The following is a 13,022-nucleotide window of genomic DNA, read 5'->3' on the forward strand; positions in this document are numbered from 1 at the left end:
ATTGTGAATACTGAGAAATGTCCCTATCTAACTTGATAGCCTAATCAGTGACTGAAAATTCACTGGCTTGTTGCAACAGAGAAACTCCTTGGTTTAAAGCAAATAAAACAAAAATCCCCCAAACATGCCAGAAATGTCAGTGCTGATTCTTAAGGTATCTTTCTGTGCTGTTCCATCTGTGCTAGCAAATATTGTAGTACACTTGACTGAGTGAAGATGGTGGGGGGGGGTGTGGAAAAGATATTTTTGATCATGAAAAAGAATTTCATTTTTAACCTATCCTATTTCTTTCTCTTTTAGTGAAAATGTCCATATGTCTGAAGAAAAGCAGAGGATAATGTTGTTAGAAAGAGTGAGTAGATTGTTTGGGAGGTTGTATTACAACTACTTACTTATAAATATGTGCAGGTGAAATTGTGCTGTCATCAGTTATATGCTCTAATGCAAGACAGTGTCTGCAAGGATTAGAAATATAATTTCAGGGCATGTTTTTTCATGGTACTCTTTTTGGATCAGTATAATTTACTGAAGTAATTCGAGGGAAGTATTAGTACATTATTCTTGGCTTAGCTTTGTTTTGTTCTGTTTATGTAGGCTTTAGTGTGGATGACTCAGATGTAATATTTCTTCTTAGAAGTGACAGGTGACATTGATCCAGAGAATTTCTGCAGTAAAAAAAAAGTTGTGATTACTTTTTCAAATTAAGACATACAAAGCAGCTGGACAGGAATTAAGATTGATTTACTGCTTTCTCACAGAAATGAATAATTTCTCCTAGGCTGTATCTTGGGGAAAAGGTGAGATTGACCCCTGGTTGTTACACTAGAATATTTCAGATTCTAGGAAATTTTAACCATACAGTCATATCTAACTCCATCTCAGTTGCCATTTTAAAGTTGACTGTAAAAAAAGCAAAACAAGAGTGTCCTTAGCTTTCAGCTTTCTAGGATCATTTGGACTAAAATCTCTGACCAGATGGAGAACAGTAATGTTTTCCTAATGGATTGTGGCACTCTATGATGGAAGTGCCTGGATGTTACTGACAGAATTGCTTACCTGCTTTATTCTGTCATCTGATTATAAAGGATTTGTCATGGGCTTTAATGTAGTAATATATTGCATTTCTTTTGCTGTTCTATCAGTGCCTTGTTTTTCTAACTGAAAGAAAAGTATAAATGTGGAGGTAAATACAGCTTAGTAGTGGATTTTGTAGCACTGGGATAATTGGTAGACTTCAAAATTTTTTGTCTTTATTCAAAATACGTTTTGATAAGAATTGTTTTAGAATTGAAAGTTGTAGTATTGTATAAGTCATCAAAACTTTTTTTAAATGTTTGTACTATATAAAGTGTACTAGTTAGCTCATCAGATGAGATTTTCTTTCAGACTTTGCAGTTGAAAGAAGAGGAAAATAAGAGATTAAATCAAAGATTGGTAAGTATTTGTGCAAGGCACGTTTTAAATCTTGTGAAAAAGTGAAAGCTAAAAAATGTTAAATTTGATAAAATCTAAAAATGTGTATGTATTAATTTCAAAAGTGTTTTCAATGTTAAGGCAAGAGGTAAGTAAGTAACATAAAATAACCTTTCAGATGTACTAAGCTTAGCAGTCTTCTCATGGAAAAGATTCACAGGATGGGAATTATCAGGACTGGAGAGAAACAGAGTTTTTCTAGAAAAAAATACAGAACATGCAGACTTGGGGTTCAGGGAGTTCATTTCCATGGCTCAGTTTTTCAGCAACAACCAGTTTGACGGATAGTTTACAAGAATTACATTAAGCCTAAGAGTGTTAACAATAATGTAGAGATTGTTTGGGGAAAACTGCACCTGTCATTTCTGTAAGGTGTGAAACTTTTAATTCTGCCTAGCCACTGGAAATGGAAATAGCCATTGTCTTAAGTGCTTAAGTAATAGTAAATGCCCTATGGCAGGAAAAGAATACGGTGTCAAAGCACCCTTGATTCCTGTGTTATGAATCTTTCTTCTACTTATCCTTGCTAGCAGGTCTTAAGTTAAGTCTTTAAGAAAGTACTGTGTGTTTGGGAAACAAGACACATGGTTTGGTTGGACTGGCCATGGCGATCATTCCTTCTTTAAGTGACAGGTGATATGTAGAAGTGTGGTAGAAACTGATATCTGTGCAGTTGGAAGTTACATTTCATAGCAAAAGTGTTTGATAAGCTTCTCTAGTAGAAGTTAGCATATTCTGTGAGAAATGTTAAGTTTGAAGAGACCCACAAGGATCATCGAGTCCAACTCTTGTCCCTGCAGAGGGACAAACTCGATCGCTTTGTGGTCGCTGTGGTCAAGATGGCCCCAAATCTCCACTTCACTCACAAGATCCACTCTAATGACAAGCTCAAGGAGAGGATCCTTCCAAGTCAGCTACCTTAGAACCTGTTATATTTGTTCAGGGTGTAAGAAAGTATTTCAAGACACCTAAAAGCATCTTTTTTAAAGAATTTTTTTATTCCAATTGTTAATGAAGTGCACAAGAGTTGTTTCAGTGTAGTTTTTTACAATGAAACTCAAAACACACTGGACATATTTTTAAACCTTTGTAGATTTCCTAAATTTTTGATCCCATGTCATCTCAGAGTAACATAAAATTGAAGAAGATGTGGTATACAAGAAAATAGAATATTCTTTTTATTGTTATGGTTAATACCAAGCCATGTAGGAGAAATTGGCAGTTCATTGGTCCCTAAAAAATTCAAATTTTACTTTTAACTTTTTTACTTTTAAATTAATACCATTTCAATTCCTTACTTATAGTCTGGTTTTTATAGATAAATTTATTTTTATTTTTGTTTTCATCCTTTTTCCCTCTCTTTCTCAATGCACTTGTAAAACTGAAACATACGGCAACACTTGAATATCAATGTTTATTTCTATAAGCCTCTTCAGATATGCAACTTAAAAGGGGTTCTGCACAATAAAGAAAATCTTTGCAGGTCACTGTCTTTTGCAGCAGAACTTGTGGGTTGCCTCTGCAAAGAATAAAAAATGAAAAGGAACTTCTTCTAGTGCTAGGAGTGTTATTACAGAATTTTTAGAATATTATATGAATTACTGAGAAAGGGAACATTTTTTTCTGTGTAAAGGCTATAAGAACTGTTCTCATAAAAAACATTCTTTATTAAGTTTTAATGGAAATATTCTCAGTGTTCTAATTTGTTCTGTTTCTCTTTAAATTAGAAATTAAGGAAAAATACAGAAATTGGACTAGTTTGCATTTTAGTTTAACACTTATTCTAGTTTTTAAAATAGTAAGAAAACCTCTGATCTTAATATCTGAAGAGAACTCTCAGACACTTTTTTGAACAATCAAGGCAAATTTGATAACGTTCATGCTAGCTGTAACTTTTTCAAGAAAGAAAAGTACAATGTGAATAAGACAAAGAAATGTAGTCTCTAACAAAAAAACCCTCTGAATTTGAATCCTCTAAAGAAAACTGCTGAAAGCATCATCAGATTTTGACAGCTTTTTGTGTTGTACTGCATTCAATTTGGACTCATTCTTTGAAGAAATGCAGATTCTTTGAAGAAATGCAGAAAGTGAGTTGTGAAAAGGCTTCAAGCTCATATGAAGACAGGCTGGTACTGCCTCTGGGGAAGACTGAGGGCAAGATTGATAGTAGGAAATATGGTGTAGGGAACAATATTTGAGTTAGAGCAGAAAAATCGTGCTAAACTTGAAGTGTGAGCAACCTAGATTTGAATAGCTTGTATAAATAATCCAGGAAGTAGGAATGAATGGAAAATCTGCAGGACCTCTAGTCAGTTTCTCCAGAGCAATTATGAATTGTCTTTTGTAAGGAAGTTACCAGAGGGTAATGAAATGGATACATTTACAGCAGATCAAGCTTCTCTAGCTACTTGCCTGCCCTGTGGGCCAGGTATTCTTTCGTAGATAGAAAGTAGTGTTACCCATTTTCATTTCTTGTCATCATAGTTACTGTAGAAAGTTTGTGTACACTTGTATTCATTTTTAGGTCTTAGTTTATCCTATTGAAGTTGGTCCATGTGCCAGTATTAATTAATTTAAATGGATTTAAATATAGGAGAATTCTTATGTTCAAAACCTCATATAACTGAGCCTTTATTTGGGCTTAGTAGATTTGACTCCAGTTTTATTCCAGGGAGTGCTGATCTGTCTTATTACAATAAACTTCAGATTTTGTGGCAGTGCTTAGAAAAACTGAGAAAACATATTGAGTTCAACATCTAGAGTTTAATTTTAAGAAATATGTTTAACCTTCAGTGTTCTACTATCAGCCTTTTCCAGTGCCAGTGGCTTCTGTTCTACATGCACAACTGTATCATAGGTCTTGTGTATGCTCAGAATAAATCTTCGCTGGCACTGATCTGGAAAGCCCTTCTTGGTATTAAATAATGAGGGAGAAGTCAGTTATGCAAAAAATTTCATAATCAAATGTAGCTATTAAAAAAAAAAAGGTACAATAATGAAAATCACAACCAAACCCACTACGAAACAGGATGACAAAAGTATGCTGTTTTTTGAGTGAATGTAAAATCTGCAAGACTAGACACTGTTTGAAATCAAAAATTATCTTGCAGTATTCTTACCTGTAATGTACATTTCATCATGACTTGTCAATACTTTATAGCTTTTCTCTTTTTTTGTAGATGTCCCAAAGCATGTCATCAGTATCCTCAAGACATTCTGAAAAAATAGCAATTAGAGAGTAAGTACATGTTAATTTTCATATCAACAGATGAATATGCTTTCAATAAAATAAGTGTGTAGTCAAAGAATATCACAATTCTTCTGTTCTTGTTCTGTGGTGAAAAGATATGTAGATCTTCTCTGTATTTCAGCCAGCAGCTATCGAACCATCCCAGTTGAGCATAAATCAAATTTTAGAAAACCAAAAAACAAACAAAATTTGTTTATAAATTTTGTAAACAAAAAACGAACCCTTCTGAATTCTCTGTGTCAGTGACTTTCTTGAATTTTGTACCTTTCTTTACACAGTTCATATCAATAATACTTCATGGGATTTCTAGAATCCTCCCTGAGTTTTCATTTAGATTATTCTTTGTTTGTCTGTAACCTTGAAGTCATGCAAAGAGAAAGTAGAAGGAAATCTGTTCACCTTTGAATATACATAGTGCTGAATTATATTACAAGAGGAGTTTTACTTTCTTGAATTCTTCAAAACTCTTGGCTCATCCTGACAGAATGAAATTAAATAAACTCAAATGTTTTGTTAGGTATTATCAATCTGTTAGCAGCTGCAGATAGAATTGTTGCTGGAAAAAGAAGTTTTCTTGCAAAATATGAAAACTACAGACAACTACTTAATATCAGACTTTATATCAGAATATAAGAAACCTTTTTGGAAAGAAAATGAGCACAGATTACTCGATTCATGTTTTCTGAATTGCACCAGTTTGCATTTTTATTGTAACAAGGTCAATGTGTGAAGTATCAGTTTTTCCCTTGGGAATCTGAATGTTCTGGCAACTCTCTTGGTAGTCGTTTGGGAGGAAAACATTGTGAAAGAAGTCATCTTTCCAATAGAGATGTCTTTAAGCCAGTATAGCCAGTCTTCATAATAAGTCCAGACAGAAAAACTTGGAATATTGTTTATTTAATCCAAAAGTGAACTGTAAAGAAAATGAGCTAAATTTCTCTAGATTTACTGATTTGTCTCTGACTATGTATCTATAGTCTCCTTTGATGAAGAAGAGTTCTCTGCTATCTTTGCCACTTTGTCCCCCATCCCCAGAGGACTAGTAATATTTATTCTCAGAGCCCCCCTCACAATCCAATGCTTAATTTGTAGCTATTTTAGAACTCATTTCATTAATGGCTAAATAATTTACTTGCAACACATTTGCACTGTGGAAAAGAAGCTTGGAGACAGAAAAAGTTCTTCGAAGTATTTTACTTGAAACTTGGCATGAGAACTTGGCTTTTTATGCTACCCTGGTGTCAGGAAGAAGCAGATTTTTAAAACTTTACATAAAAAGTCACCACAGTGTTTATTTTGCTTTTAACCCTTTGATTAAAGATGGACACTCCATCCCTTCTTTGTGTGCTTAAAATTTTAATATTGAAAAGTACATAAATATTTTGCTGTATTTTTCCTTGTTCGAATTAACTTCAGTTTAAAACATCAAAAGAATGTTTATAAACACTGTTCTAGTGATGCTTACCTTAATTTTGGGTGAATAGAAATAATACAAAATTGAAACTATGTTCTGTTAGGCATGTCTGATTTTTTTTTTTTTTTAAACAAAACTGTCAGTTCTTTTGAAAAAAAATAATTTGAGCTGATTGGTGTAGTACATTTCAAATACACCTTTTAAAAGGTAGCCTGGTTTTGTTGACTTGAAAATATAAAATGTGTATATGTTGGCGTAGCAAGTAGAAACATCTCTGCTACTCTTCAACTAAGTCTCAGTCTGTGCAATACATGGTGAAAAAATGTAGTGTAATTAATGTAGTTTTAAGCTTCTGTGCTTTTTTTTTAGTATAAGTTCTGTGATTTTATTTTTTTTTCCCAGTTTTCAAGTTGGCGACTTGGTTCTCATTATCTTGGACGAAAGGCATGACAACTACGTGTTGTTTACTGTTAGTCCAACCTTGTATTTCTTGCACTCAGAGTCCCTTGCTGCACTGGATCTCAAACCAGGTGAGTGTGGTAAGTGTCAGATTTCTTCCTATTACTAACTCCTCCTACAAAAAACGCTCTTCACTTTCTAACTCTTAGTAAGCTATTTTATAAATACATATGCGATAAATACGAGAAGCATGTGATACAGGTAGTTGTCAGCTATCTTTGTAGCTTTTACTATTTGTTCTAATGTGAAATATTTTTCAAGGCAGAACATTTTAATCAAAAAGTTATGTAGATGTTAATATCTTGGAAAAATAGGGAAAAATATCTGCATCTTTAAAGAAGGTGGAAAAAAGAGGCGGGAGGGGAGAAAATGCCAATTTTGTGCACAACAGAGTATGGTAACATTCCCCTCAGGTTACTTCAACCATTTAGTAGCACGAATGTAGACAGAATGTAGAGAACATTATATGGGGATTTGCAAGCAATATTTTTGCTCATTGTTTTTCCACCAAATTTAAGTGGTATTTAGCAAGCATGTTTTCATAGAACACTTTCTGTATTTTTTTTTTATGTTGGTGGCACATTTGCTTTTTTTTCCTTCCTTAATCTTCAAGGGGTTTTTTGGAGTGGTTTTGGTAGCTACGTAAACACAGCTAAATCGAAATATTTTTAAATGAGGAAAAAGAACAATGCTTTGCACAAAACTCTGAGCTACATGAAATAGATTCATGTAAATGTCTTTAAACTATCATGTACAGTATTTTTTGCAAACCCACCTATGCTCTCAACTTTTTGGAAATGTCTAAGAATACGTATCAAAAGAAAACTTGGTATTCGTTGAATTGATCAGTGAAAGTTTCTACATGTTATTGTATGTCACAAGCTGTCAAATTATTTTCAATGAACAGACTCACAATAGATTTCAGTTATGATGAACGATGATAGACCTTAAATAATGACGTGGTCTCCAGAAGACCACCAGGCCCTCACTGAATTCTGAGTCTGCTGAAGGATCTGTACCATGTGTCATCTGTGAAGCATGAGGGGAGAATGCCTGTCTTAGTTACAGATGTAATACATTCTGAACTACAGCATTAGTAGTGCATACATAGCTATGTGAAATATGATAGATTTACATACTGTTGGTTTGCATACATAATGTAAAAGCCATGTCAGTTGGTATGTTACTGTGATTACATAATTCACTGCCCTGTCTGTTTTCAAATGGACTTAGCTTGCTCCATTCCTTACCACTTGCTAACCAGAGTTAGTCTCAAATTTGAAGAAACTGCACATAAAAAACACAAAGACTTACCTCTTGCTTGAGGAACACATTTGTCTCTGTCTCCAGTGCTTCAGGAAACCATGTCTTGATTCTATTCCTCCATTAGGGAAGTGGGAAGAATGAAGTCCAGAACACCAGTTGTATTTGTGATAGGTTAAAAATGATGTGGACCTAGGTAATTCCAAGTTATTGTTTTAAAGACCACCAAAGTCTTGCATCTTAACCTGACCTTTTATACTAACATGCATATCAAATTGCTAATTCTGTAGAGATCTACCTACACTATAAAGTGTCAGATCTAGGCTATCGTAGAATGTCTCTGCCTACTTTACAATGGCTTAAACCGTTATGACAACACTGAAATTGGTTAAGGGAGGACCACATGGTTTCAGTGCTGTCCCTTTGGGATATGGAAATTTCCATCTGCAAATGTAGGGAGAAAAACCCTGCATCTCTCTCACTATCTCTGTCAGCCAAGCAAATTCTAATTACAAAAAGGGGTTTTGTAATTTAAACATTAGCTGTAGAGCATTCAGTCCATGTGTGAATTCCTTGCCCTGATTGTCGCAGTGTGGAGTAGAACAGAATACTCCACTACTAATAACCAATTTAACCCTGAAGGCTAATAAAATTTCGAACTGTGGTTCTTGGGTGAGTCATGTTCTAGTCACTCGATTCAGTATCTCATAAATAGTCACACTTAGAAAAGTATTGATTTGATTGTTATGTATAGGGTATGTGATTTTTTCCTTCTGTTTATTTTGATATTTTCTTTATGCTGTGGTTAGTGATAGTTAGAAAAGAGCAAAGCTAGTAAAGTGGATGTAGTTTCTTGGAATACGAGACACACAGTTTTACCTATTGCTAAAGAAATGGATAAAAACTGAAAGTTTATTTATACCCACTGTTGCTCTTTTAATCTGTCAGTTTATTATTGAAGTTTTTCACTCTTCTCCTTTCTGAATCGGTATCAGGTATTCTCAGAAGACTGCAACCAAAACTGACAGACTTGTAGGGCTTTGAAACTATTATTTATGAATAACCAATTTTCATCAGTAATATAGAAAAATAATCAAATATTTCAGTAAGGGCAATAATAATAGCTGAGTATATAAGAATTTGTCCTTTGAAATATTCCAAGAAATTTCTGCCTTCAGTCAGACCAAAAGGTCAGGCTTGGTTGGTGAGAATAATTTTGATTCATTAAATGAGTTTCAGTTTTGATTTGCTGTTGTTTCCTCTAATATTAGTTTTGAAAACAAAATTTGAACTGAAAAATCAAGTCTTTGTTTGAAAATGCCAGTAAGCTGTCTTTATATCTGATTAATGTTTGTTCATTTATTAAATTGAGTTTTTAAAGAATTTCTGCTTTTAATGAAAATGGAATGTAATATCCTGTTACTTGTAGTTGCTTATCTAAAGTAATAAATATATTTTCTCTTTAGCATCAGGTGCATCTAGGAGACCTTGGGTGCTAGGAAAAGTGATGGAAAAGGAATATTGCCAGGCAAAAAAGGTAAGGAAATAGTAATGGAAAATCATCTACAATTAATAGAGAAGAAAACCAGTTTTAATATTTGTAACAATTGTGACAAGTACTCTCTGCATAACAAATTAGATAAAAATTGTCCTAAGTTCTGCTATTCCTGTTCTTCTTTTGAGTCAATGAAGTGCAAGACAAGGGGAATTAGAAACGGGTTCAGGGAGCAGTGGATTAGGTATTTGCATCCTCACTGTCCAAACCTTGCCAGACTCATAAGGGTCTTGTAAACGCTGAGAGGTGGGAATCAGTTTCTGCTTGAAAATATAAAAATCAGAGGAATAATCCCACATGGGTTTCTAATTTGATTTTTTTTTTTTCTTCCAGGCACAAAACAGATTTAAAGTTCCTTTGGGTACAAAATTCTACAGAGTGAAAGCAGTACCATGGAACAAGAAAGTATAACAAAACAAAATTTTTGTTCCTTCTGTCTCCGTTCTTTTTTTGACTTGTCCTTCAGTGCTCGTTCATCACTTCAAATACCAGGCCATGTTTTTATACTGAGGTCATGGGACAGGATACGTCATTGATGTACTGCTTTTACTTTTTAACAGGTGACATTTTAGAAACAAGAAATTCATCAAAAACTCTGGCCCTAACTGCTTTGATTTTTTTTTCCTTTTTTTACCCAGATAACTTTAAGAGTGTGGACCAAATGAGTTCATTTTCTTGAAGGGCAACCACATGAAACATGGTTTGTTAGCCATGTTAATTGCCTGTTAAATATACATTAGCTTGTATTTAGATGTTAAATGTTAGTTACCATTATTACCAGCATATGTCCTTTTGTGAAATCATTATCAAAGTACTTGCACTCTTTAACAGATTCTTTATATGTGTAAAATTCATCAACTATTTAAAGAGGAGTGTTCATTGCATGCAGATAATCATATAATTTTTCTTCAACATGAGTTTGCCTCAGTAGATGAATAAAAATAACTACTGCAGCTTGTTTCATTACATGAAAATGCTCTTTAATGTTAAAAAAACCCTTGTAATTTGATAGACTGATTTTGAAAATCAGTCACAGTTAGCTCTGCAATCTTCAAAAGCACTTTCAATGGATTGATCACACAGATTCTGAAGGGAAGACACCTGTGCCGTTTGTTGAAAGTGAAGCACTTGTTCTTCTCAACAAAACAGAAATCTTGTATTAATCTATTTAGAAAAATCATATTGATGAAATTGTATTTCATGGTTGAGTTTCAGGAAAAAACTCATTGTACATTAACCATACAAGAGTCATTTAAGTAACAAATTATTGTAATTGTAAAAGACATGTAGAATTTTAAAACAATAAAGATTTGAAACCGTATGTGTTCGAAGTATTTGTGTGCCTTTAAATACTATCTCTAATATTTATTTCATGTTAATCTGTTGCAGTTTCTCTGTGATTTCTCCAGCAGTTTAATTACATAGAAATACCCAAATTTTCTACAGGAGGTAGTAATTTTCAACATCATTTGGGAATTGTAAGAATTATCTTGTAATGATAAAAAAGAATTTAAGTAGACAGAAATTTTAATTTTGTCAGCATATTAAATGGATAGAGGACATTTTTAAAATAGTTATACTAGCTGAGTTTTTTAAATGTCTTATTTATTTTTAATAATGGTATAAAAGGATGTACTATAAATGTGTAGCCAATGGAAAGTGAAATTATGGGCTCAACTATGAGCGTATGCCTAGGACTTAATCCATAGAGTTAATCGACTGTGATTTATCTTCAGAAGGTGTGGGGTGGAAGAAAAGAGATAAATGAGAGAAAAGAGATAAATATCTGCTTCTGCCCATATGTTGCATATGATATTTCTTCCGACTAACCAGTCCACTTGAATACCCAGAAACTTTTGTATATGCTTTATTTAAAATTTTGTTCCATAAAAATTTTAAGTTCAGGTTTTTATGAAATGCATGGGCTTGTAACTGTATCATACCTTTGATTAAATAAATCTAAGACAATTGATCTCTGGAAAAGAGGATGTCATTTCGTCGAGTTGCATTGTTCCCTGATTGTTAAATGTACTAGTTTCATGTACTGACTTCTTAAAATTAGTTCTCAGAAATGTGTCTTATTCTTCAAGAAATAGTTTTACCATAGTTGAGTACTGCTTAGTGTCAAATATATAAATACCATAGATCTACAAGACAGGTTTAAAGCATAAAAAACAAACAAACAAACAAAAACCATGATGCAATAGTTTTTTAATCACTGAATTTTTGATGTTGTAAATGGGAATACAGTTCTGCCTGCAACTGGTGTCTTTTTCCTATAGTCAACTGAATCACAAGTGGTTTAAGAAGTTGCACACACAGCATAACTCGTTCCTTCTAATATGCCAAGCGTTTAGAAGCCTCTGTCTTTTAAGCTGTTGTTAAAACTTTTCCAACCTCATAATCTCTCTAGTGCTGTCAATATTATTTGTCCTTCAGGGACTAATTATCTCCTGGAAGCCATCAGGCTTTCCTAAGAGGCACAGAATCCTTCCCAGTTCCGGGAGGACAGTTATTGCTTGTGTAGCAGCAGTGGATCTGTGCGGCAGTGGGTAACACAGCACTATAATGTAAGACCCCACTTTTTTGTTGTTGAATAATCTACTTCAAAGATAAGTGATATGGCCTGTAGAATTTTCTCCATGGGTGAAAGCATGTGTTGTTTGTCAGGCTCTTCCAAGTTGGATAAAACTTTTAATTTGGTGATGGTCCTACATGACAGAGTACCTACACGCAGCAGTCCTTTTAGGGCATACAAAAATAAGTGTTTTCCTGGTAATCTAATATCATTAAGCACTATGGCCTGTGCGTCTTGCTGCTCTGTGTTGATGACATACCATCAAGTTCGTTTGTTGCAGGCTCTGAGATGGTGACCTGAGTGCCAAAGAGAGGTGAGTACACAACTCCATGCTGAGAATTAAAGTCAGAAATTCTTTTATCTTTGTCTATAAAATCTAAACTTCCTAGTCTCAGTTTATTGTTACTAGGTTAAAAAAATACATACTTAAGCTTATATATGGACAGTAGCAGTGATGATTTGTGGTAGTATGAAAGTTGGCTTGATTTCTGATTTAAGATAGACAAAGGCGTTTATATAACTCAGAAACATGTACAGTATATGAAAGTGAACTTGTGAAGCACCTAAATAAATTGATTAAAATAAAGTGCTGTAATGCAAACTACGAGGGAAGAAAAAGTCCTTTCCTGCTGATATCTGCCACTTAAAAGAACACCAGGATGTATCTGTTATTGTTATATGACATCGTATTTTTAAAATATAAATAAACAGCAATGGCTTTGGTTTTTCAGAATATTTGTCATGTGTTTCATTTTATAATCTTTATGTATATTCAAAATGGAAATTCTGTCAAACAAACTTCTAACATATTCAGTAATGATTCTGAACAGTCATTGAAAAAAATGTAGTTTACATATTTTTTGTATGTCACAGCCTTACTAGTTCTTGAAACTATGTTTGCTATGCACCACCTATGTAGTTCATCTTACTCCATAATAAAACTGTGTATAGCTGTATAATTTGGATGAGGACTGTGTTCAGAAGGGGGTAGGGGACAAGTTGGGGGGTAAATTTCATGATCTCAGATTTC

General features: G+C 33.7%; 1 protein-coding gene across 2 annotated transcripts in view; it reads left to right on the forward strand.

The window, feature by feature from the left end:
- The window catches only part of RB1CC1 (RB1 inducible coiled-coil 1), a 69,534-nt gene extending 56,809 nt beyond the window's left edge, over window positions 1-12,725 (forward strand). Inside the window, exons 19-24 of one of the 2 annotated variants that reach the window (XM_050328265.1) lie at window positions 301-352; window positions 1,387-1,434; window positions 4,653-4,711; window positions 6,540-6,676; window positions 9,326-9,396; window positions 9,748-12,725. In XM_050328265.1, coding sequence (XP_050184222.1) covers window positions 301-352; window positions 1,387-1,434; window positions 4,653-4,711; window positions 6,540-6,676; window positions 9,326-9,396; window positions 9,748-9,825 — 445 coding nt within the window. In that variant the 3' untranslated portion in view covers window positions 9,826-12,725. The remainder of the gene's footprint in view (window positions 1-300; window positions 353-1,386; window positions 1,435-4,652; window positions 4,712-6,539; window positions 6,677-9,325; window positions 9,397-9,747) is intronic. The other variant, XM_050328273.1, reaches the window with a different exon arrangement.
- Window positions 12,726-13,022: the final 297 nt, after the last annotated feature.

Source organism: Myiozetetes cayanensis, unplaced genomic scaffold (assembly GCF_022539395.1).
Source record: "Myiozetetes cayanensis isolate MyiCay16 unplaced genomic scaffold, myiCay2020 scf1, whole genome shotgun sequence".
Lineage (NCBI taxonomy): Eukaryota > Metazoa > Chordata > Aves > Passeriformes > Tyrannidae > Myiozetetes > Myiozetetes cayanensis.